The sequence below is a fragment of the Misgurnus anguillicaudatus genome, chromosome 1 (genome assembly GCF_027580225.2).
Source record: "Misgurnus anguillicaudatus chromosome 1, ASM2758022v2, whole genome shotgun sequence".
Taxonomy (NCBI): domain Eukaryota; kingdom Metazoa; phylum Chordata; class Actinopteri; order Cypriniformes; family Cobitidae; genus Misgurnus; species Misgurnus anguillicaudatus.
This window is the reverse complement of record NC_073337.2, coordinates 8,379,745-8,403,277: the sequence shown is the minus strand read 5'-3', so window position 1 is coordinate 8,403,277 and position 23,533 is coordinate 8,379,745. Positions and strand designations below refer to the sequence as shown.

The 23,533-nt window shown below is 39.4% G+C and overlaps 1 protein-coding gene across 27 annotated transcripts in view; it reads right to left on the bottom strand.

Annotated features, from left to right (window-relative positions):
- Nucleotides 1-10,554, bottom strand: part of plekha5 (pleckstrin homology domain containing, family A member 5) — a 163,095-nt gene extending 152,541 nt beyond the window's left edge. For 8 of the 27 annotated variants that reach the window (XM_055190216.2, XM_055190217.2, XM_055190219.2 and 5 more), the window contains exons 1-3: nucleotides 10,383-10,551; nucleotides 10,205-10,281; nucleotides 9,634-9,691 (exon numbers count right to left, since the gene is read on the bottom strand). In XM_055190216.2, the coding sequence (XP_055046191.2) occupies nucleotides 9,634-9,691; nucleotides 10,205-10,281; nucleotides 10,383-10,474 (227 nt within the window). In that variant the 5' untranslated portion in view covers nucleotides 10,475-10,551. Of the gene's footprint in view, nucleotides 1-9,633; nucleotides 9,692-10,204; nucleotides 10,282-10,382 lie in introns of all 27 variants that reach the window. The other 19 variants (XM_055190223.2, XM_055190228.2, XM_055190239.2 and 16 more) reach the window with 6 other exon arrangements.
- Nucleotides 10,555-23,533: the final 12,979 nt, after the last annotated feature.

Below are 23,533 nucleotides of genomic sequence, written 5' to 3'. Positions count from 1 at the left end.
CTTGTTATGTGAAGTCCCTCCTTCAGTAATACGTAATGAGTTCTGATTGTGTAGTTTGTTTAGTGTGCTGTGATTCGATAGCAGCTTAGCTTAGTAGAGCCGTTTAAGCCAAAGCTGGTGACTGACGTATTCATGTGGGCGGAGTTTAGTCAACGAACCGTTTTACTGACGTCATTAAAGCAGGAAGTAGAGGGCTGTAGTCCAAACCGGCCGTTCGTTGTAGGCTTTTAAAGAGGAAGAAAATATATCGCCAGGCAGTGAACTTTGAGCTTTATCATTTTACAGGTATTATTTATGCTATTATAGCGACATTACACACTAACTAGGGTTTAAAAAATGGTATCAGGAAGAACGTGACCTTTAAAGCTGTGTGGACGTGTTGGCGTCTAAGGCGTACGCTGAAAGAAAGTACCTATTTTGTCTGCTGTGTTCCGGGCTTTGATGAAAACCTGTTTGTGCATCCAACATTACATAAAAAGAAAATGTTTCTGCACATTTGGATTCCATGATTCTGTCCACGTTCTAAAATCGTAGGGCCCTAAATTAACAACTTGCGCCATATTACTCCACTCCTTCAAGTCTAAGTCACACTGTGATTGTAAACGAAGACCGCGTCCGGCATCTGGAAGTGCTTGCGCAGCGTTACGCACAATGCATAAACGTTATCAATTACTTATCGAGCTGTCAATACCGTTTTATCTGGAAAATGTATATCAATAAATAATAATAATAATAATAATAAAAATAATAATAATAATAACAATAGGCCGATTTTTTTTTAAACTAAATCAAAATGTAAAATAGTGCATTTCATTCATATAATATATCTGCAGTTCTCTAGTTTTTCTTTAGTTTGCACTAGTTTTAAAAGTAAAAAATTGAAATCCTGAATTTCTTCAGTATAAGAGTAGCTGTTTTAAATTCTTCCCAGTCGCTGCTCAAAGATCAGATAAAGCATCAGACATCACATCTGAACCAGCAGCAGGTGCGAGTGCGCCCTTATCACAGCACAACGACAACAAAATAAGAAAGTCATGACAAGACGGCTCGGTGAAGAGACCAGATGTGAAGGGTATCATCTCCCAAAACCCAAATGTGGCCTGCACGCCTCCATCACCACGAGAGTTTTCCTGCTCAAACCAAGCGTACCGCACAAGCCCTGAAAAGTGAAGCCAAAACGTCTCGATCGCCCCCCAGTGACTGGTCCCAGTATAGGTCATAAATCCCGCCTCCCCATGTTATTCAATGGGACTGGAGACAAAAAAAAAATTCATTACACTTCAATTATCTTTTTTCCGAAGCTGGTTTCTGTCATTTACTGTAGTTTTTATCACGCTTATGTAAATTAAAATGTTCGTTTTTAAAATAAGTTTGTGTTTAGTTAGTTATTTAATGATATAAAACGGTGGTGTCACGTCATGATTGACAGCTGTGATATTGTGTGATATTCACTTCCTGCACACTACTGCGTATGACTGGTCCCAAAATCGCTACTACGCAGACTCAAGACCCAAGATGTCAGCGCCATATCGGGACACTGGCCGCTTTACTTTTCACCAATGGAAGAGAGCGAACAGGCGTCGTCCATCTTTTTGTACAGTCTATGGCTCAAACTGCATATGCGCTAACCTTATATTATAACCCAGACACACACATGAACACAAACTTTACAGACAATTATACTGAAGTACACAATAATTCAATGACAATATTTTAAGGAGACAAACAGCAAGAGATCTTTAGTAATGCACTTCTGCCATTGTATTGCATAGAAGTATCGGCTCTGCCTTATTAATGTCATTTTAACTATACAACACTTACATAACAGTCTAGACTCACAAGACTGAATAGCCAAAAGAAATCGACAAACTCATAGCAAACTCAAGAGTTGAATAAAATAAAATAAAATAAAATAAACACAACCTTTGTATTTACTCAACCAACATACAGAACTTTCTTTCACGAGGGTTTGGTTTGATAAAAACCAGCAGTGTTTGATGTGTATTTGCTTATTGAGGTAATCTGATCTGGTCTGGCAGCAATGACATCGAGAAAACCTTGAGTAAACATGAGAAAAGGAGTGGCGGTAAGCATAATATCCCTTTAATAATTGGCCTAACTGTGCATTAGGGGAAATGCGGTCAGGAACTACCATAGGGCTCCAGACTAACTTTTTAACTTGGAGCACAGTGGCCCCCAACTGAAAATTTTAGGGGTGCAACCAGAAAATTTAGGGGCACACACCGTAAATCAACATGCTAACCAAATATTCACATTTCTTCTAATTTCCACTGTATTACTAATAAATACTTGATGAAAGATGCAGAAAATACAATGTGCTGTTTCAAATTCAGTGTCACATTTTATTGCGCACTTTTGAAAAATAAGGTCAAATTTACTGGTTGCACACGTGCGACTGGATGTAAAATTCAGTGGCACACTCTCAAATTTTAGGGGCAAAATGCCACCATTTGGGGGCAGTCTGGAGCCCTGTACCACCACCCAAAAAAATGATGCTGTGGTCGTAACAGGCAAAGAAGTAAATCTATAAGCTCACAAGCCTCCTGTTGTTACCTGCATGGGGAAAAACTAAGTTTCGGTGTTCGAGTCGCACGGCGGGAATCACAGATGCGATAAAACACTGCTGCAGGACAGACCGCATACAGAGAGCAAACGCTGGGCTCAATCCTCCACATCACCTCCTCTACAGTTCATCAAACCATGAAGCCTTAACGCTCAAGGTGCTTCAACAAAGAAAAAGACGGCAGTCGCCACCGGCAAAACGATCACGCTGGGCGCATGAGAAAACTGAGACTCATAGCTATGGGTTTGGGAGATCTGTAGTGCCTAATGAGGATAACAAAAGTAGCGTCTCTGCTGGCGACCTGTTAAAATCTCCAAAAAAAAAAAACGTTTGGCCCGGTTCGCAACATTGCTAACAGGCTGACCCATAAACTCACTTCGTCACCCAAATAAAAAGAGACTCTTATCCTGAGACTTGTACCCAGGTAAATGTAACCAGAAAACATCAGCATGCTGACTATGCATTAACGAACTCTCCGTCATCTCCCAAGCTGCCATCTAACCGTTCATTTAGTTGCCCACTCACACAAATCACACAAACCCAATATTAAATGTCTAACAGCTGAGCTCCTCCCACAGACATCTGAGCCAATGCTGTCATTTAACTGAATGTGATATCCAACAGTGGTTTGGTTTCAAATCCACAGTAAGCCCAAATTAAGGCATCTTTTTGGTTATGTCTAATAAATGTGGTTGGGAACAAAAATTGCCAATTACCAAGTGGTGTTATAAAGCAAGGGCGTGTGGTTTGAAATTCCTAAAATGACTTACACGATCATAAAACAACCAGTACTAGGATGCCCTTTCCTGTTTTCTCCTCCATTCGCACGAAGAGAAGAGAGAGTTGTCGAAAACCAGCTTGTGTGTCAAAACAATGGATGGGTGAGGTGGTCATCTGCCTTTTCGCACCCTTTCTTCTCGGCCTACGGCTGTCAGAGCGAGTGAGCGAGCGAGCAGGAGACAGATAGAGAGAGAGAGAGACGGGGAGGGAATAATTCAACAGTCACAGGAAGCATTAGGAAGCTTTTCATCAGTGTGGACCCGCTCCACCCATCCGTCGACCCACTTAGCTGTCCTAAAACCGCAACGTCTCACAAGACTAATGCTGTGGAAATCAGCTCAATGTAAATATGTGGGGACAATCGCAGACATTTTACACAGCAGCGTTTAAACAAATGCAAAGGTAAAACACCTGTGGCGGACAGTAATGCGTTTTAATGGATATATACACACACGTCCGTACATGCACTCGGGCTTTTCACTTTGTTGTTATATATCCCAGTGAACGTATGCGCATGTCGCAATATACCAAAATGACTTGCAATGATTTTAACATGACGTATAGTCCAAGTTTTGTGTTGATGCAGAGACTGGAGAGACAAAGGAAGTTTGCATTATCATATTGCATGTATATACTGATTTATAGTGAGTCATCACGTATTGCATTTTTCTGCAATATCATGCAGTCCTACATATACCCTTGAAATAAATGAGCATAATGCTCATGCACAATAACAGGTCTATTGCTTACAGTAGGCGATTTGAAGCCTGACAGTAATTGTTTATTGTTTACAGTAACAGTAAGGTTATTGTTATAAAAGCCGTGATTTCATGACTGAAGTAGCAGGGCGTTTTTTATATAGACTCTCTGCACGCTAAATCCCTCTCCGTGAAGATGCATCCTTAAAATTATTGCAATTTTCCACATATCACTGCTTAAAAGCGTTACAGTTAAAAACAACTTCACTAATCGACTAGTCGACCATCACAAACCAATTCCTAACCAAATCTACACTCATGCATACGCACACCAAAACCATCAGCACAGCGTGAAGACGTGAACCTGGAAAATCAAGCGAACTATCAAAAAGAGCGCGTCACACCGTGCAGTGACCTTTGCAACTTTCTCCTCTTTTCAAACTCGGCCACATCGCTCCATTTATCCTCCATTCCAGTCTGAACTGCCCCAGAAATGAAATTGCATCTCTTAAACCAGTGCACTTAAATAACAACTGGTAAGGTTAGTGCATTCAGTGGCAGCTTAGAAACGCAAACAGTGTCTGTGTAACATCTAATGCTTGTTGAAATCATGACTTGAGTGGGTTTATTTTACTGCATTCCCCCTTAATATGCAACACAAGGGACGAATAAGACAAGGGAAGGGAACACACGACCCGCCTCTGCAGTGCCGCCCAATCGGAGTCGGAAACTAATGACCAACATGAGCTGTTTCACGAGCTGTTTATTTTGCAACATTCCCAAGATGCTACAACAGCTGCCAAGCAAAGCCAAAACAGAGATGATCTTCTAGTCATGCAACGGCTTTTAAACTGTTGCAAAGATTGGAGGAAGTTTCCTTTCTTCACAAAGGTCAAACATTTGGGAACCAGTCTGTGAAACACAGCTAAAATATTTTATATATATTTATATATTTATATAAATATATAAATATATAAATATATAAATATACACATTTATTTATTTATTTATTTATTTATTTATTTATTTATTTATTTATATATATATATATATATATATATATATATTTGAAAACATAATCTTGATATCTTTAATACTGACCGAGTAAGATCATGTCAAAGATGTAAAATCAGACTTTGATGCTCCTAATCTTATTATTAAGCCTTTTTTCACATAGAGATTACGGTAAATGCGTGTGGGATTTGTTCGGGATCGTTTGATTTTCAGGTCATTCACACTGCCAATGATTTTCCGGAATCTGTGCCTGCACTCACATACACGCACATACCATAAATTTCACGTAAAGACAAATGACGCATTATCCACATCATCCGAATTTTGCTAATTATCCGTGATTTCTCTCGAGAAACCACGCGCATGCATTTTAGTTTATGATAAGATTATAAGGAGCATGTGATGTTTCTGGTTGCGACGACACGCACGTCCATACTACAGCACCCTCCTACGCCATAATTTCTGCCTCGTTTACACAGAATGCTTTCCGTGAATGTTACGGCAATGTTTCTAGGTCCTCTTTATGGCAGCGATCCCAGAACATTTAAGGGATGTGTTCGCGTTCGCACAGAAACCTTTGGCCAATTTTACGGAAATTTTCTAGGACCAAGACGCTGTGTGAATGCGGTTTTAGATGATGAGACTTTAACCTGGATTTCACAGTTAGGGTCACATAGTTTATGCAATAGATGAAAATCACAGCGTAAGATCACAATTATGGGGTTAAACACTCTACAAAGATAAACAGATTTTTAACAATAAACTGCACGTTTTAATGCCTAACTAGATTACACAACACATTAGATCACAGTAAGAATGCACAATGTTTTCTTTAAAGCACAATTCACATTATGAAAAGCACCACTGAAATAAGATTTGATTAAATTAATAAACTTCACGTGACAAATGCAGGGTTCCCTTAGTTAACTTCAAATACAAGGACCTTTCAAGGCCTTTCCAGGTCCAATACCCTCAAATTCAAGGACTAAATGTGTGGACACATTTCAAGTAAGAGCAAGGTTACACCGTGTTACCTTTTAAGATACATTGTTACAGTTCCCTTTCGTGGGAACTTGCGCTGCGTCACTGCGGTGACACTTTGGGGACGCCTCCAGGGGTAAGTGCGTCTGAATGTGTATATCAAATTCAATCAATGAAGAGGCTTAACAACAAAGACCGGGTGACGCGAGAGCCAGGAAGTATATCGCTATCTGAAATATTGCCAAAGACGGCGTTACAGGGACGCAGGAAGTAGAGACGCAGCGTCTCGTTCCCTTCTAAGGGAACAACAGTTACATACGTAACCAGAGACGCTTTCATGTGTCAAACACAACTATGCAAAAAAGCATTTTGGTATGAATCAACATTCACATACAGAAGATATAAGCATTTAAGCAAACAGTTTAGCACGTGTGCTTAAGTCTAGAATTTTTAATGATATTATCTTACACTACACAGAGAATAATATGGATTTTTTTCTTGCATAAAATAGATTCAAGCACTTTCAATGACCTGTATCTATGTATGTATATTTTCGAAAACTTCCCAGGGGCTTGATTTTTTTCCTCCAGATTCACAAACTTTCAAGGACCCATGGGAACCATGCAAATGAAACATTCAAAATAACCTGTACTATTTCAAAAACTATTTAGTAAAATATTCGCCGAATTCCTTTTATTCCTCATTGAACAGGAAAAATATTTCTTAAACCAAATGCACTGTACAAATTCCACTGAGACCTTAAGTGTCGCAACCGAGCTGCACAGTGGCTACAACACAGCCTGCATTTCAGCTCCCCCTGTTATTCCTGGATGACAGAAAGAAAACATCCCCGTATAATGCAGCTTTATGGACGCACATATTAAGTTATTTTGAACAACGGGCCCGTGGATCAAACGTCACCAGTCACTTACTGCTTCTGAGTGTTGGCCTTTCTTAGCGAGACCCTTTGAGACTTTGTGCCAGTGTAATAAATGACCCCATATCAGTCTTAATCTCGAGCTCTCCGCCATCTGCCGTTGCGGTAATATGAGCTAGACCACTTCCCACAATGCCATTGGTCACTGTATGTTGAGTCCGTCCAGGCTGATCAATTCCTCACATTCGTATTTACATCTGAAGAGCTGGTCTTGAATGTTCAGGTTTAATCCGCAATCATCGGGCTCGGGCCTCCAGGTATCAACAGTGCGTAAGTAAAGAAGTCCAGGGAATCTTTATGTTCACGGTGGGCAAGCACAGTACGGTAATCCAAAGAGAGATGAATGAGTGACCATTCAAGCAAAAAATGATGCAGATAACCCAGTACTTGGATTTGTCCGACACCGAAACTTGCGTTAGATCACTGGAGGGGATCGTAAGATGGGCTGGCGTATCCCAAGCGCGTTCATCTGAGTAAAGCGGGCAGTGCTGCACAGTCCACACGCCTCAGTGCTGATCCACGGGCCTCCCAATCTGTGGTTGAGGATGAAGGGGGAGGCACTCAAAGAATTGGCCTGTCAATCCTGACGTGATGAGACGAGGTTTAACTCAAACACTTGATCGTGAAGGTCTCAGTGGTCTGTCCAAAACCATGAAGAGTTTAGCCCTGAACTGGGTTGGGAACCAAAATTGGGCGACAACCACAGGCACACGATCATGCCTTATACACACAATAGAAGGCGATTCAACTGATATAAAGCAGAATTAACACAGACTTTTCAGTGCACTTGTCGATAATCTTGCTTAACACAGACTTTAGGCAGCGAGGAAGGGTCATAAAGCATTTTGCTTGCTAGAACGTCGTAAATATCAAGTCAAACCTTTAACTCGTGACTGTTTTTTGCAACACAGCATGCAGGCTGAAATTTGGATTGGCCAACACACCTTACAATAATTCCTCCTTCTGGACACTTTAAAAGCACAGCGGGTTTATCCAAATCTCTTAAAATACCAGTGTCAGTTTCCTCATAGCCACACATCTATTCATTACACTTCAGTTGATTTGATACCACAGACTGCCCTTTAAGACACCAAACATAACAACAAGTCAGAAAACCTGCTTTGTTTTAAAATTTTATGACTTGCTTCCATGAAATACAACCATGAGTTTATCCAAAAGGCAATATTGCTCAATAATATGCTGTGATGTTCACAACTTCACATGAGAAATGCACTCAATTAAACAAATTTCATGTAAATGATATAGAAACTGTGGAGTCGACGTTAAAGAGAGATAGTTCACCCAAATATAACACTTTTGTCACCTTGTATGACCCATTAGATTTAAATATTCCTCCATGAAACACAAAACTAAATGTTAAGCAAATTGTTAGGGTCCAACAGCCTCAAGGCCGAAGTATAATCCATTTTTACGCAGGGTTTCCCGCAGAAAATTTGTTAGTTATGGTGGTTGGGTTGGGGGGGTGTTTGGAACTGGGGGCGTGGTATCAAAGGGGTGGGGTGTACGCATCATGATGAAAATTTAAATATTTTTATTTAAAACACTCAAATAAAACTTAATTTTGAAGAAACTATGACAGAAAATGAACACATATAGCTGTGTGATGAAGTGAAACAAAAGGGTTAATAAACACGAACTGAAGCAGATGTTCTAGAACGTCTGGCGAACGATGATAGATAGCGCAAAAATTGTGCCCGCTCGCGGTGTAAAGCGCGTCCACGCTATTCCCGAGATGCACTTGACGGCCTTTTGTGCAGCAATTTATTTTTATTTTGGACGACCTAGTCAAGGCGGTAGGGTTTCCCAGCTTAGGTGGGCCGCCTGAACTGAAAAGTGCTGCAGGAAACCCTGCGTATACACGGGGGTCCACGTACAGTGCGCGTGATGCAATTTTCGACATCAGAAGAGTTTACGCGACTGTATGTGCACCACTGGATTTTTGAAGCCTACACATATTGTATGCATATAGTCGCAACGCGCATGCGTTGACACCTGTGTACGCGTACGAGTCAAATAAACTACACTTTGAAAGCCTGTGCATTTGACCGTACACATACATTCGCGTACACGTAAAAAACAGACTATACAGCGGACTTCAGTCACCATTTACTTTAATTTCCCCTTTTGGGTTCCAAATAAAGATAACACATGTAACATTGAATATATAAACAACGACAGAGTTTTAATTTTTGGGTGAACTAACCCTGTAACCCATGTTTTGAAAGAAACTTTTCACTCCAACAAACCAAAGCTGGGCAAACAGATGTGTTCACCCAGACACTCCCAAACAACAAGTCAAATATGCAGTACACTGAAAATAGGGGTTAGTATGATTCACGCAACAAGCCGAGCCTGTTCAACCAACCCGGCTCTGAATCACACACGCCTGTCAAGCTATCCGTCACCCTAACGGTAATTACTTTCTTGTATTTTTAAACGGGGGAGAAAGGAGTCGTGTATGTGTTCGGCGTGCGAGAGAGGGAGCTTTTCTGGAAACGCTATGGCATGTGTGTGCATTTGTGTGTGTCTGAGGGGGCGGCATGCCGAAATCACTGCTGCTGTCAAACAAGCACAGGAGAAAGAAACCTCTTTCCACGGACAGCCATCGTCCAACTCACTTAATAAAGCAGCGCGCGCCTTCAAACGTATATCCTTCTTCCCATCCTGTGGGTAAATCTGAAAAAGAAAGAGAAGGAAAAATGAGGCTTGCATGCAAAAGCATCGCTGGTTGCAGCACATACCCATGATCTGCAGTGCTTTTCGGTGCCCACAAGCCCTGCTGTGTTCCCATGCTTGCATATCAACACGTCAATTCAACACATTACATCAAGGATGGCAAATTTAGATGTAGCCATTCAGAGCTTGTGAATTTAAACAAACAGGATCATTTTAAATGACAAAATATGCAGCATTACACATATCACTGCAGCTGTCAAACGTAATTAAAATGACAGCTGTCAACTCGACGTCACGCGCATCGTGCGTTTTGCCCAAAATGCAACCTTAACAAATGCAACTTTGTGTCAAATATTGCGCGTCCAGGTGTGCATGCATGCAACGCAAACGCGCTGACATTGTGTCCGCGGCGCTGTCACAAACGCAGCACAGATTGCACGAACTGCATTTCGTGGTGCATTTCCACGCGTCTGTCCAAATCATACTAAACAGATAAACGTAATGCATTTGTACCGGGAGTTTTTCTGTGTCCCGTAATGACGGCTTCTCCCGTTACTGGATGCAACCAGGTCGTGCTCTTCGCTTCTTCACTGTTGGGTAAGAAAGAAAAGGGAGAGAGGAGGTGAAAAACACGCGACGAGAGCCACGCGTTTCGAACCCACACCCGACTTTCCCTCGCGCGGATATTTACTTGATGAAGAAGACCCGTCCGTCCCGGGTCACGCCGTAACTCCATGAGGAAGGCAGGCGACATAGCCACTCCGGGTTTAGATCCGCCGCCATGTCTGAGCACTGAGCAGCGGCGCTCGAGCTGCGCGCCTCCGTACCGATCGCGCGCACACGCTATTTCTTAGCAACGGTGTCCAGGGCACGGGCGGGAGGAGCGCGAGAGGCTCCAGAGGGCGGGGGCAAGCACGGACGATCACGTGACGACTTTTTACCATTAAGGGCGTAGACTGGTGTTCAAAAGTCATGAAAAACTGAGATTTGTTTTTGTGTAATAATATTAACCTAGAAATTATGTGAACGTTTTGGGATTTGTGCAACAGCTATACAACACAGAACATTTATGACAAAAATAGCAAAGATACCGAAAGACACTTTGCAATGTTTACAAATTATATAAACATTTTCATTGTAGATTTTTGTTTGTTTATTGCTAGAATAAAACACAGTGTGATGACCTCAAAAAGTATTCTAAACATCACTAAATTTATTACTATTTTTTTATTTATCGGTATTACACTTTACTGTGAATTTCTGATTGTGTTTTTATTCATACTTTTGTTATTGTGTATTGTTTATTCTTAGTATTTTCCCTGTTTATCCTTAAAAAAATGAAACATGGTTTTATTGCAGTAAAATTCTGGTCATCATGTTATTTTGTCATATATTAACATTTGTAAAATCACGGTTTCACAACAAAAACCACTTAATTTTCGTAAGGGTTTACATTTTGTATCTTTTTTTATTTTGTAATTTATAGATTTTTATAGACAAAATAAGAATTTAATTGTACCAGCTACAGATGATAATATGTATATTTAACTACATTTAAATTTAATAACACCAATAACTTGTCTCACCACAGGATGATAAACTTTTGACTGATTAAAAGGCGATTAAAAGTGAACTTAAAATTGTGACCTGTTACAACTCAACCCTTACGAAAGGAAAATATATTTATCAATATATTACTTGAAATATATTGTAATATATTCTTTTCCTTTCCATTTTCCAATATATATTATATTGGCAATACATGGAATAATATATTTATGGTACATATATTCTATATATATATATGTAATATATTGCAAAATATACAATATATTGCACATAAATATAATATATGGTTATATATCTCAAAATATATGCAATATTATATTTATAAATATCCACCATATTGTATTTCGATTTATATGCAAAAATGTATTAACAATATATGTACAGATATAGTGTCACCTGTATGTTTACTATATGGTAAAATATATTTCAAATATTTGTACAATTATATGGAAAATATACATGAATATATATCAAACACATATGTAGATATGTGATATATTCTGGAATACATTTGAAATATATGTAAATATATATTGTAAATGTATGCATGTATGTACATATATGGTGATATATACAGTATATGTACATATAACATCTAAAATATATGAATACATGCAACCTGCAATACATGTACAAACATTTATACCAAATATTAAAACAGACTAATGGGAAATCTATCAAAAGCCACCTTTTTTTTCTTTTAATCAGGCACAGATACTTAACCCAATATGAGGTACAGAAACTACACAGGCCTATTAAAATCACAAGAGGTTTTGCATATGGTCAGACAAAGGAAATGTGATTCATTACATGAATGTGTTGCATTACATTTACATAAATTACATTTTTATTTTAATTTATATATCAATATACATGTATGGTCTATGCACATATTGCAAAATATTAACGCATATAAAGAAAATCTATTATATACATGTATAGTCTATGCAATATATTGCAAAATATATAAAAAATAAATATTAAATCTCATATATGGGAATATATTGCCTAATATATTACATGGTATTTTCCAGTATACTGAAATACATTTTTGTTTCATAAGGGAAGTTAGGATGTGTTTTATAGCTGAGACACGCTGCTTGTGTTGCTCAAGAGAATCATGACATCGGGGTTTTGACTCCAGAAATAATATGGATATTAATAGACACATTTCTGTGTAGACGTATAGGTCAGTGTGTGACTGCTGCTAAAGATATTACTGTCTTAAGAACCTTTACACTGCTTACTAAAAATACACAGCATTGTTTCTCAATGCTGTGTTCCTGTACCGCAATTAGCAAAAAAATAAAATAAATGTGGGTTCAATCCAAAGGATCACACATATATGATATATCTTGTAATGCACTGTAAATCACTTTGGATAAAATGCATAGATGTAAATGTACACTGCACCTTTTATTACTGTAGTTAGCTACATATTTGTTGTTAAAGCAGTTATATACAAAATATATATCTTGTATTGCATGGAATTGGCTTGTATTAAATTGTGCATTCAGCTCTCTCATTACTGGTTATAAAGTTATGTTGAAATCGACTAATTCTTATTTTACAGAGCTCTCTGTCACTTTTTCCTCTTGTACACTGGAGACACTGAGTCATTTTTAACAGCACAAAAGGTCATAAACCCACGAAACACACATACTGTGAAAAAAAAGTATAACCTTGTAAATCACCGTAAATCGCTTTGAAATAAAAGTGGCATAAATGTTAATTTAAATGGTTTAAAGTATAAATTATATCAAGCTCTAAAACAAAATAAAAATTGAAACAAATATTGGTGGTGGGTAAACAAATCTCATTCTTTACTCTCTGTTTACTATTTGTTTATTCAACACGTCCCAGTTTTATATTCACACATTCACACAATCTTAAATAATGTGATAAACTCCCGCAGTGTCGTGCGTGTTAGGCAGAACTGAAGGAATATAAATATCTTACCTTTGAATGTTCCTTTATCAGGTTAATCTTCACTTATGAGTCCAATATAAGTTGCGTGGCTCAATTAGTTATTTGCTTAACCAAATTCTCTAGTCTCTGACCCTGAACTCATAAGAAACATGTGACCTTATACAATACCAGCATCTCTGAACCAGTCTATCTAAGGGGTTTAAACCAACAGATTAGTGCTGGTGTCTACAGTAGAGTACTAGTCGTTTAATACTCTGGTATCTGTGTGCTTCCTTATGCATAACTCACCATCATGATGCTAAAGTGTTGAAAGGGCGTTATTATGTAAATGCCTATACTAAGAACAGGTTTCATCATTCACTCTCTCACAGTTTGATCACTTAGAAAAATCACTTTAACAAATGGCTCACTTGTTATGTAAAGGGGACATATCACGAAAATCTGACTTTTTCCATTTTTGAGTGCTATAATTGGGTCCCCAGTGCTTCCATCAATCTAGAAAATGTGATAAGATCAACCCAATAACTTAGTTTTAGTAAACCATTCTCTACAAGCATGTGAAAACATAGGTCATTCAAATTTGGCTCCCCTTATGATGTCAGAAGGGGATAACACCTCCCCTTAATCTGCACTATCCAACCACAACACTGCCATTTAGTGCAGACATCAGCTCATTTGCATTTTAAAGAACACACCCAAAATGGCACATTTTTGCTCACACCTACAAAATGGCAATTTTAACACAAATGATCTATGGGGTATTTTGAGCTAAAACTTCACATATGTACTCTGTGGACACCAAAGATTTATTTGACATCTTAAAAAAGTCTTGTGAAATGTCCCCTTTAAAAAAATGTAATGTATCAATAGAAATTGTGTATCCGTATAGTTTATTTTTAGGGTTGGGGGTTTGTTTGAAAGTCTGAGCATCAGTAACATTGATTTCTTAGCACCACTACCAAGCAAACATTAGTTACTGCCGATAACAACTGCTCTGTATTACTAAAGTTAAAGTTTCCTGTAAAAGAGCATGGAGATAAGCAGACATGAGCAGAAAACTAAACACTATTGCCTGCGAGTGTAGCACACACATAATTAGTCACAGCTCGACGGGCACACGGAGAAGAGTCAGGGTCACCCGGCTTGAAGCGTATTCCTTAGCGGGTCGCTCTAAGCCCGCCGCATCCTCCCCGACCCGTCAAAGCTACTCAAGATTTTCATCAAACTTCCAAATGTTCCCCGGGTCTTCTGTTCCCACAGTTATTAAATGGGCTACGAGTCCTTTTCATAATGAATATTGATGAGGTTTCTTGGTACTGAAGCTTGTTTGAGGTGAGCTTCAATCCTCTAATGCATCACTTTGTGAGATGTATGCAGTTTTAGGTTGGCCTGGTATCCACCTTTACGGTTGCGTTGCGTTTTAAATCCATATGGGAAGACGTCAGCGTTTATTGCAATTGAAGCACTTATTAACGCTAGAGATGAACGGATAAAAAGGTTCAAACATGAACTATTGAGAAACATGACTGAAATCGTGTACCGTGAGAGTACCTACTGACTATACTGCTTTGTGTGGTTGCACTTTTTGGACACACTGTCTGCATCTCTGCCATGTTTTCATCGTCATGTGACCCGTATGTCCTCTGATGAGTATATCTGTTAAAGTCAGAGAGAAAGATGTTCACCAGCTATGACTGTACTGGATCCATTTTCTTTCCTAAAAGCTCATTTATCGTCTGCTTGTTTCTGAACCCCTGCTGGTTTTCCACTGAGCTCCAGATTTATCACAGAGACCACTAAAGCTTTATTATAACTGATGGCGTTCGTGTTTAAAACACTGCGGCACTTGTTGATGTCGTTGTGTGAAATGTTCACCGAGTTTGTCTGGGAACTTCAACCTCTCCGGATACACACAGATATCTGAAATGAGTAACACCTGTCAGCTGGACTCTTATCATGTCTGTTTCTATCTCCTCCAGGTATCTCCTTCAAATATTTCTGAGCTTTAAAGTTGTTTTGCTGTGTCACAAACACAAGTTAACATTTGCCTCACGTTAAACGCTTCATTAATCCTATAGTTACGGTCAGGGGATTAAATAAACCACCCAATCCTATATTATAGTTTAGTGCATTAATCATCGTTTATTTTATTTAGAGCAACATGGACCGATGACGACTCACGAAAAAAACAAAACCAAAGGGTTTATTTAAAGAGCACCTATTGTCCAATTCATGATTTTACATTTCCTTTGGTGTGTAAGTGTGTATTAGTACATGTTAAAGGAATAGTCTACTCATTTTCAATATTAAAATATGTTATTACCTTAACTAAGAATTGTTGATACATCCCTCTATCATCTGTGTGCGTGCACGTAAGCGCTGGAGCGCGCTGCGACGCTTTGATAGCATTTAGCTTAGCCCCATTCATTCAATGGTACCATTTAGAGATAAAGTTAGAAGTGACCAAACACATCAACGTTTTTCCTATTTAAGACGAGTAGTTATACGAGCAAGTTTGGTGGTACAAAATAAAACGTAGCGCTTTTCTAAGCGGATTTAAAAGAGGAACTATATTTTATGGCGTAATAGCACTTTTGGGAGTACTTCGACTCGCCTGAAAAGTCCGCTCCCCTTCTCACTCTCATAATGGGAGAGGGAGGGTGTTACTGCGCCGAGTCCAAGTACTCCCAAAAGTGCTATATAGTTCCTCTTTTAAATCCGCTTAGAAAAGCGCTACGTTTTATTTTGTACCACCAAACTTGCTCGTATAACTACTTGTCTTAAATAGGAAAACCGTTGATGTGTCCTGTTAGACTTGCATTGTGAGCAAATCTTTCAAACATGGTAAGGAGCGTCACATTTTCTGCTGATGTCAGATGTATTCAGGCCAATCCCACATGATCACAAAGCTTTTAAAATCCGTTTTCATGAAAAGAATGAAATTTGAAGCTACAAAATTTGTTTTTAACCATAAACAACGCAAACACATTGTATTATACCAAATATACAAAATAACATTGTTTTTTTAGCAATGAAATAGGTGCTCTTTAAATCTACCAATCTGATCTCACCGGAATTCATCCCCCTTTTTTTTTCCACTGTGATGTTGGGGTTATGTGCGGGGTTTCAATATTGAGTTTTCTAATGATAATCTTACATTTTTTTATGATGGACTTTGTATGAATTTATAAGAATAAGCCGACTTGTTTAATACCCATGAATCCCAGTGAGATCAGGCTGGTAAATTTAAGGATGTGGTATGTGGAAATCGAATCATTTCCAAGGGCATAGATTTGACATGCTGTTCAAGATGGTTTAGTTGTTTTTAGGAGAGGAGCAAGGTTATTCCAGGTACCTGGTTAGATATAATCAGATCAAGTCAGGTCACCGTCTGTCTGTCTGTCTGTCAGAGAAACAACAGCTTTGTAGTTAAATACCACAGTCATTTACTTTAATGGGTTTTGTCAGTTAACGGCGAAGGAGTTTAACAAAACAAATGAGTAAACAAAGCCTCTGCCAAATGACAACAATCAAATGAACACAAAACAAAGACAATAGATGCTGAAGTTTAATAAAGACGAGTATAAATGTTTACATATATAAGTAAACTTCTACTTCTAGCTGTCTGTAGGAAATATCAATACAGATTCACAATCATTATAGATTTTGTTATGATCAGGTAAGATTTTTGTATGTGCAAATGTTTTTCTTGCCACATGTCAAACTGTGTGCTTTGTGTGATTAGTCTCTCCTGTGTGTCTCTGAAATTATTATAATAAAATATTCAAGGCTGTTAGACAAGTTACATACAATTTGCATGAAGAGGTTACCGAGCGGTTTACAAACTTTATCAAGGACTCCACCGCCCAGAAAAACAAACAGCATCGGAATACCCAGTAATGTTTACTTTCTGAAGTCTGATTCGTTTTTTTTTTAATGAGTATTTGTTTATATATGCTAAAATGATGTGGCAGGTTCAACAAATGCTCATTTAATCAAAAACATTCAGTCTCCTCTTTACTTCATGTTGTGGTTCTGGGATATTCAGACAGATCAGATCAGATACAGTATTGGATGTTGCATCAGCAAAGTTTTTGAACAGATAAATGATTTATTCATGTAAAAATATACATGCCCAGTGTCTCAAAGTCTTATTAAACATTAGGATCTGGACATTTTTAAACTTTCCTTTCAAACATTATGCAAGAATCTTGCCCTAAGCCCTTATTTCTGATCATTAATATTGTAAAACAAACAAATAAGTGTTAGTTTTAGCACTGGTGATGATAGCTATGCTGCAGTGGATTTACATTAAGCTGACCACACACATCTACGTATTGTACAATAGTTTGATAACACAGAGCTACAGTACAGTACACTGGCGCTGTTAACATCAACGCTAAAGAAAAATCAGTCCTGCAAATGTGCAGTTCACGTATGCATTGTGTGAAACCGTCGAAACCGTCAAATGTAGCATCTATGTACATATATGTCTATGGTACAATATGATGCAATTGAGTAGAGGCGGGGACTAGATCAGCATATCGTCACCTTCCTAAACTAATTGCCTAAGTCATTTTTTCAGGTTTCTCAGAAAACACAAATAAATGGAACTAACTTCGGAGGTTGAGTAGATTTGCGTTCTTCTTGATGCAGCTATCATTTAGAAAAGCTTGTAAAATTGCATAAGTCTGAATGACTTAAATAAAACAGCCTAAGGGCGCAGTCACACCAAAAGCGCTTTAAACGCTTGCAAACGCAAGGCGCGACGCACTGCCTTTTTTAAAAAAGAGCAGTGCAGCGCGGCTTTTCATATTGCTAAGCAACCACCGAGTCAGCTGTCTTGTCAATCAAATATTGAAGCGTGAGCGCTCTTTTGCTGTTAACTGTCATATTAGCAGAAACTTTAAAAAGAGGACGCTTGCTCTGACCTTGTTTGAGGGTGAGAGGTGCACAAACACGCAGGAGAGAGTGAGCGAGTGGAGTCCGGTTCTTCAAAGCAACTGTAAACTTCCCTCAACACAACGTAAGGCCCGCCTCTCCCCTCATTCGATTGGACAATGGAAGACGCGAATGACGTCAGGCGCCTCTCCGCTCTCACGGCGTATTCACACGAGGCGTAAGCGTTAACGCTTCCCATTCACTTTTAATGGGTGATGTCATGCGTTGCCGAACTGAATTGTGGATCCGTCGGCGCTGCGTCAGTGCCGTTGCTCGCTGCAGAAGTTGAACATTTATCAACTTTCCAAGCGGCAACGCGTGCGTCAGCCAATCAGATCGCCTTATGCAAATAACCTAGGCAGGGCCAGCCAATTACGTTTATGGAAGACCGGAGCATGTCTTGCGGCGACTGTGATTGGCTGTTGGCCACGCTTCAGAGAAGCCTGCCGTTAAGCGTTAACGCTTACACCCCGTCTGAATGCGCCGCCAAAAACGCGTGCGCGGCAGGCGGCAAAAAAAACGCAAGGCGCTCGGCGCGCATAAACAGCGCGGAAACGCGCCTTGCCCATAGAATATCATTCAAAAAAGGCGCCTGCAACTGCCATAAACGCTTTTGGTGTGACTGAGCCCTAAGTCATGCTCTTGACTTAGGCCATTATACTACAGGGGTAGAATAGCATGATATGTTCAAATGAGGATGTGGGCGATTTTACCATACGTCATGAGGAGATGAGAAAAAATGACTTTAGGCAATTCGTTTAGGAAGGTGACGATATACAAAATGTGGCAAGGGTGCAGAGTTACATTAAGCTGTTTTAAAGCATGAAGAAATTAATATTACAGGAAAAACGTTTACATGTACTATTATGATACTCAAAGAAGAGTTTTAAGTGATAAAATGATCGACTACAGGGGGACTTTGGATTTTTACATTGTTATAGGAAAACACCACCGTTTTTCAATATTTTACTATGTTCTTACCTCAACTTAGATGGATTTATTCATACCTATCTTTTTTCAATGCGTACACTTCATCCTTGTACAGCGCGTCGTGAATGTGTTAGCATTTAGCCTAGCCCCATTCATTCATTAGGATCCAAACAGGGATGAATTTAGAAGCCACCAAACACTTCCATGTTTTCCCTATTTAACGACTGTTACATGAGTAGTTACACGAGTAAGTATGGTGGCACAAAATAAAACGTGGCGATTCTTTAAGCGGATAAAAACAAGAACTACACTTTATGGTGGAAGAGCACCAGTTTGCAGCAGTTCGACATCGGCGCGCAGTAACATCATCACTCCTGACTACTCACCCTCTCACTCATCGTCAATATTACTGCGCTCGAAAAATCGCCACGTTTTATTTTGTGTCACCATACTTACTTGTGTAAATACTCATGTAACAGTCTTTAAAGCAACACCAAAGAGTTTTTTTTACGTTAAAATAACGCTTCCAAAACAGTTTCAGTCGTTCATCCACTCTAAACAGGGTGAACAGCACTTTCACATTCACTTTGCAGCCCTCTATCGGCCAAAACCGCACTAAAGAAGTTTCCAACCATCGGGTAGTGGTCCTGTAGTCAGAGTGAATACTACAAAAACTTGCTTTACGGCAGACCTACAATCCAATCAGAGCCAGCTATGCCTCAGTATTTATGACAGTGGGTAATGGACAATTACGCTTCTAACCTGTAGGGGGAGCAAAGAGCCAGAGTTCTTTAGTGTTGCTTTAAATAGGGAAAACATGGAAGTGTTTGGTGGCTTCTAAAGTAATCCCTGTTTGGATCCTAGGGAATGAATGGGGCTAGGCTAAATGCTAACACATTCACGACGCTCTGTACAAAGATAGGGCACGCATTGATAAAAGATGGGGATGTATTAATTCGTCTAAGTTGAGGTAAGAACATATTAAAATATTGAAAAACGGTGGTGTTTTCCTTTAAATAAAATTAGCAGCAACATAAACAAACAGCTTTTGTGGGCTAAATGCACCTTTCGGTAGACTTCCACAGTGAATCCACAGTGTCATTTTAATTCTTTTAACTACCGTAGTTTATTTCATATAATAAGGAAAATAAATGACAAGTAAATTGCCTTCATTTATATATCATATTTAATGGGTTTGAACTATTACACTGAGCTAATATTACCGTGTAAAATGAATCTATACAATGTTAGCCACAGGTCCTTTAAATCTTGCCTGGACAAAAAAACGAAACATTTTATTTTCGACAAGGTTTTTTTCCAGAGATCAGTTAGCAGCCACTAGCCAGACCGATAAATAAAGACTTTGGTTCAGGTGCATAACCTTTTATAGAGTGTGTTCTCAACAAGACAAGAAGGTAAAGCAGCCCTACTGAAAAATCCAGCTAAGACCAGCATAAGCTGGTGAGCTGGTTTTAGCTGGTCCCCAGCTTGGTTTTAGCTGGTTTTGCTGGTGTAGGAAGCTGGTTTTGCTGGTGTAGCAAGCTGGTCTAGGTGTGTTTTGGTCACATTTTAAGCTGGTCTAGCTGGACTTAGCTGGTCATGCTGGAATACCAGCTGGCCCACCAGCATGACCAGCTTTGTCAGGCTGGGAGGACCAGCATAAACCACCTTAAACCAGCTAAAACCAGCTACCAGCTTATGCTGGTTTTAGCTGGATTTTTCAGTATGGAGTAACAGTCTGAATGTAATGATCTTCATGTATTGCTCAGAATAGATGCATTACAATCTAATTTTTTCATGAGATGTAGTCAGGATGTCTGTTTTGTCACTCAGGCCAACATTTCTGTGGCCTGCTTGCCATTACTTAGATTGCTTTGTTGTCAAGAGATCCTCAAGTGTTTGGGTGTGTGTGTCTTTGTGTGTTTGTCTTCCTGGACTTATTGTCCTGCTGTTGGTGAAGAAACCCGGGGTCACGTGGAAGAGGTTTTTAAGGTGCTGGAGTAACGCTGGAGGAGGATCAGACTGTTTATTTAAACTCCCTTCAACCCGTTTCACAGCACCATGCTGGAAAGATCCAGAGAGCTGCCCGACTATATAAAACAGCTGCCTTATAAAGGATCATTGTAATTGAAATGAAACCTTTATAGAGTATTTCTCTTTTCTTTTATTCAAATGTCCATTGTAATATGATGGCCAAATGGGTGGATTGGCTGATCAGTAGTAAAAATGTCATAAAAGTACACAGTGCACACATATATGAAGTATTTATGAACTGATATTGATGGAGAGGCTTCATAAAATATTAGACAGGTCACTGAAAGTGCAGACTTTTGAGTAAATATTAGATATAACACCTTGTTTTTAAGCAGAAGATATGGATCATTACAGACCGTTACTGCTTGACCTTGCAATCTTCTGAATGCACGGATAGAGAAAACATCAGGACATTAAGATATCATACTCCATTTAGCTACAAATGTGCCAAAAATGTGTGTAGATAATCTTCACACTTTTGCTTACATACATTTGAACTGTAAATCCTTAATCTAACGAAAGGGTTCACACAGAGGTTATTTGACAGCAACCCAAATCTAACATTGTAAGAATGCAGTGATGATGAGCAGATCTGACAGGATTGTCTTTAATAACATCACACACAGCACAATTACATAACCGAATCAGAGGAACCCAGAGGAACGCTTATCATGTGAGGCCAGACCAGAGGCGTCAACATGCTGTTAATGAACGGGTGATATCAAACATCTGTTTGAGGTTATTATGTCAGCACACACGCACGCACACGCACGCACGCACACACACACACACTCTCTCTCGTAAAGGAACCAGTGCTGATGCTTTTTTGAGCTACAGTCAGACTCAACCAAGCTATACTGGCATTGCCATACAAAGGTTTTCCAACCGGTTGCCAGGATGTTATATATATATATATATATATATATATATATATATATATATATATATATATATATATATATATATATATATATATATATATATAGTGAGGAAAATAAGCATTTGAAACCAATGCTATTTTGCAAGTTCTCCCATTTAGAAATCATTGAGGGGTCTGAAATTGTCATCGTAGGTGTATATGCACTGTGAGAGACATAATTTACAAAAAATCCAGAAATCCCAATGTAGGATTTTTTTAACTATTTATTTTGTATAGCTGCAAATAAGTATTTGAACACCTGAGAAAGTCAATGTAAATATTTGGTACAGTAGCCTTTGTTTGCAATTACAGAGGTCAAACTTTTTTCTGTAGTTTTTCACCAGGTTTGCACACACTGCAAGATTTTGACTCACTCCTCCACACAGATCTTCTCTAGATCAGTCAGGTTTCTGGCCTGTCGCTGAGAAACACAGAGTTTGAGCTTCCTACAAAGATTTTCTATTGGGTTTAGGTCTGGAGACTGGCTAGGCCACGCCAGGACCTTGATATGCTTCTTACAGAGCCACTCCTTGGTTATCCTGGCTGTGTGCTTCGGGTCATTGTCATGTTGGAAGACCCAGCCTCGACCCATCTTCAATGCTCTAACTGAGGGAAGGAGGTTGATCCCCAACATCTCAGAATACATGACCCTCTCCTTAATACAGTGCAGTCGCCCTGTCCCATGTGCAGAAATACACCTCCATGCTTCACAGAAGGGATGGTGCTCTTGGGATGGTACTCATTATTCTTCTTCCTCCAAACACGTTTAGTGCAATTATGACCAAAAAGTTTCATTTTGGTCTCATCTGACCACATGACTTTTTCCCATGACTCCTCTGGAGCATCCAAATGGTCATTGGCAAACTTAAGACGGGCTGGACATGTGCTGGTTTAAGCAGGGGAACCTTCCGTGCCATGCATGATTTCAAACCATGACTTCTTAGTGTATTACCAACAGTAACCTTGGAAACGGTGGTCCCAGTTCTTTTCAGGTCATTGACCAGCCCCTACCGTGTAGTTCTGGGCTGATTTCTTACCTTTCTTAGGATCATTGAGGCCCCACGAGGTAAGATCTTGCATGGAGCCCCAGTCCGAGGGAGATGGACAAGCAGGTTTAGCTTCTTCCATTTTCTAATGATTGCTCAAACAGTGGACCTTTTCTCACCAAGCTGCTTGGCAATTTCCCCGTAGCCCTTTCCAGCCTGGTGGAGGTGTACAATTTTGTACACCTCCACCAGTGTCTTTGGACAGCTCTTTGGTCTTGGCCATGTTAGTAGTTGGATTCTTACTGATTGTATGGGGTGGACAGGTGTCTTTATGAGCTAACGACCTCATACAGGTGCATCTAATTTAGAATAATAAATGGAGTGGAGGTGGACATTTTAAAGGCAGACTAAAGAGCTCGTTATAGTTGTGCGTAGGTCCTGCGGCGTAGCTGCGACGGCGTAGGTTCCGCGTCGGTTTTTATTTATACTTTTGCGTCTTCGTGCGCGTGTAACCACAGTAGCAGCGCGAACGTC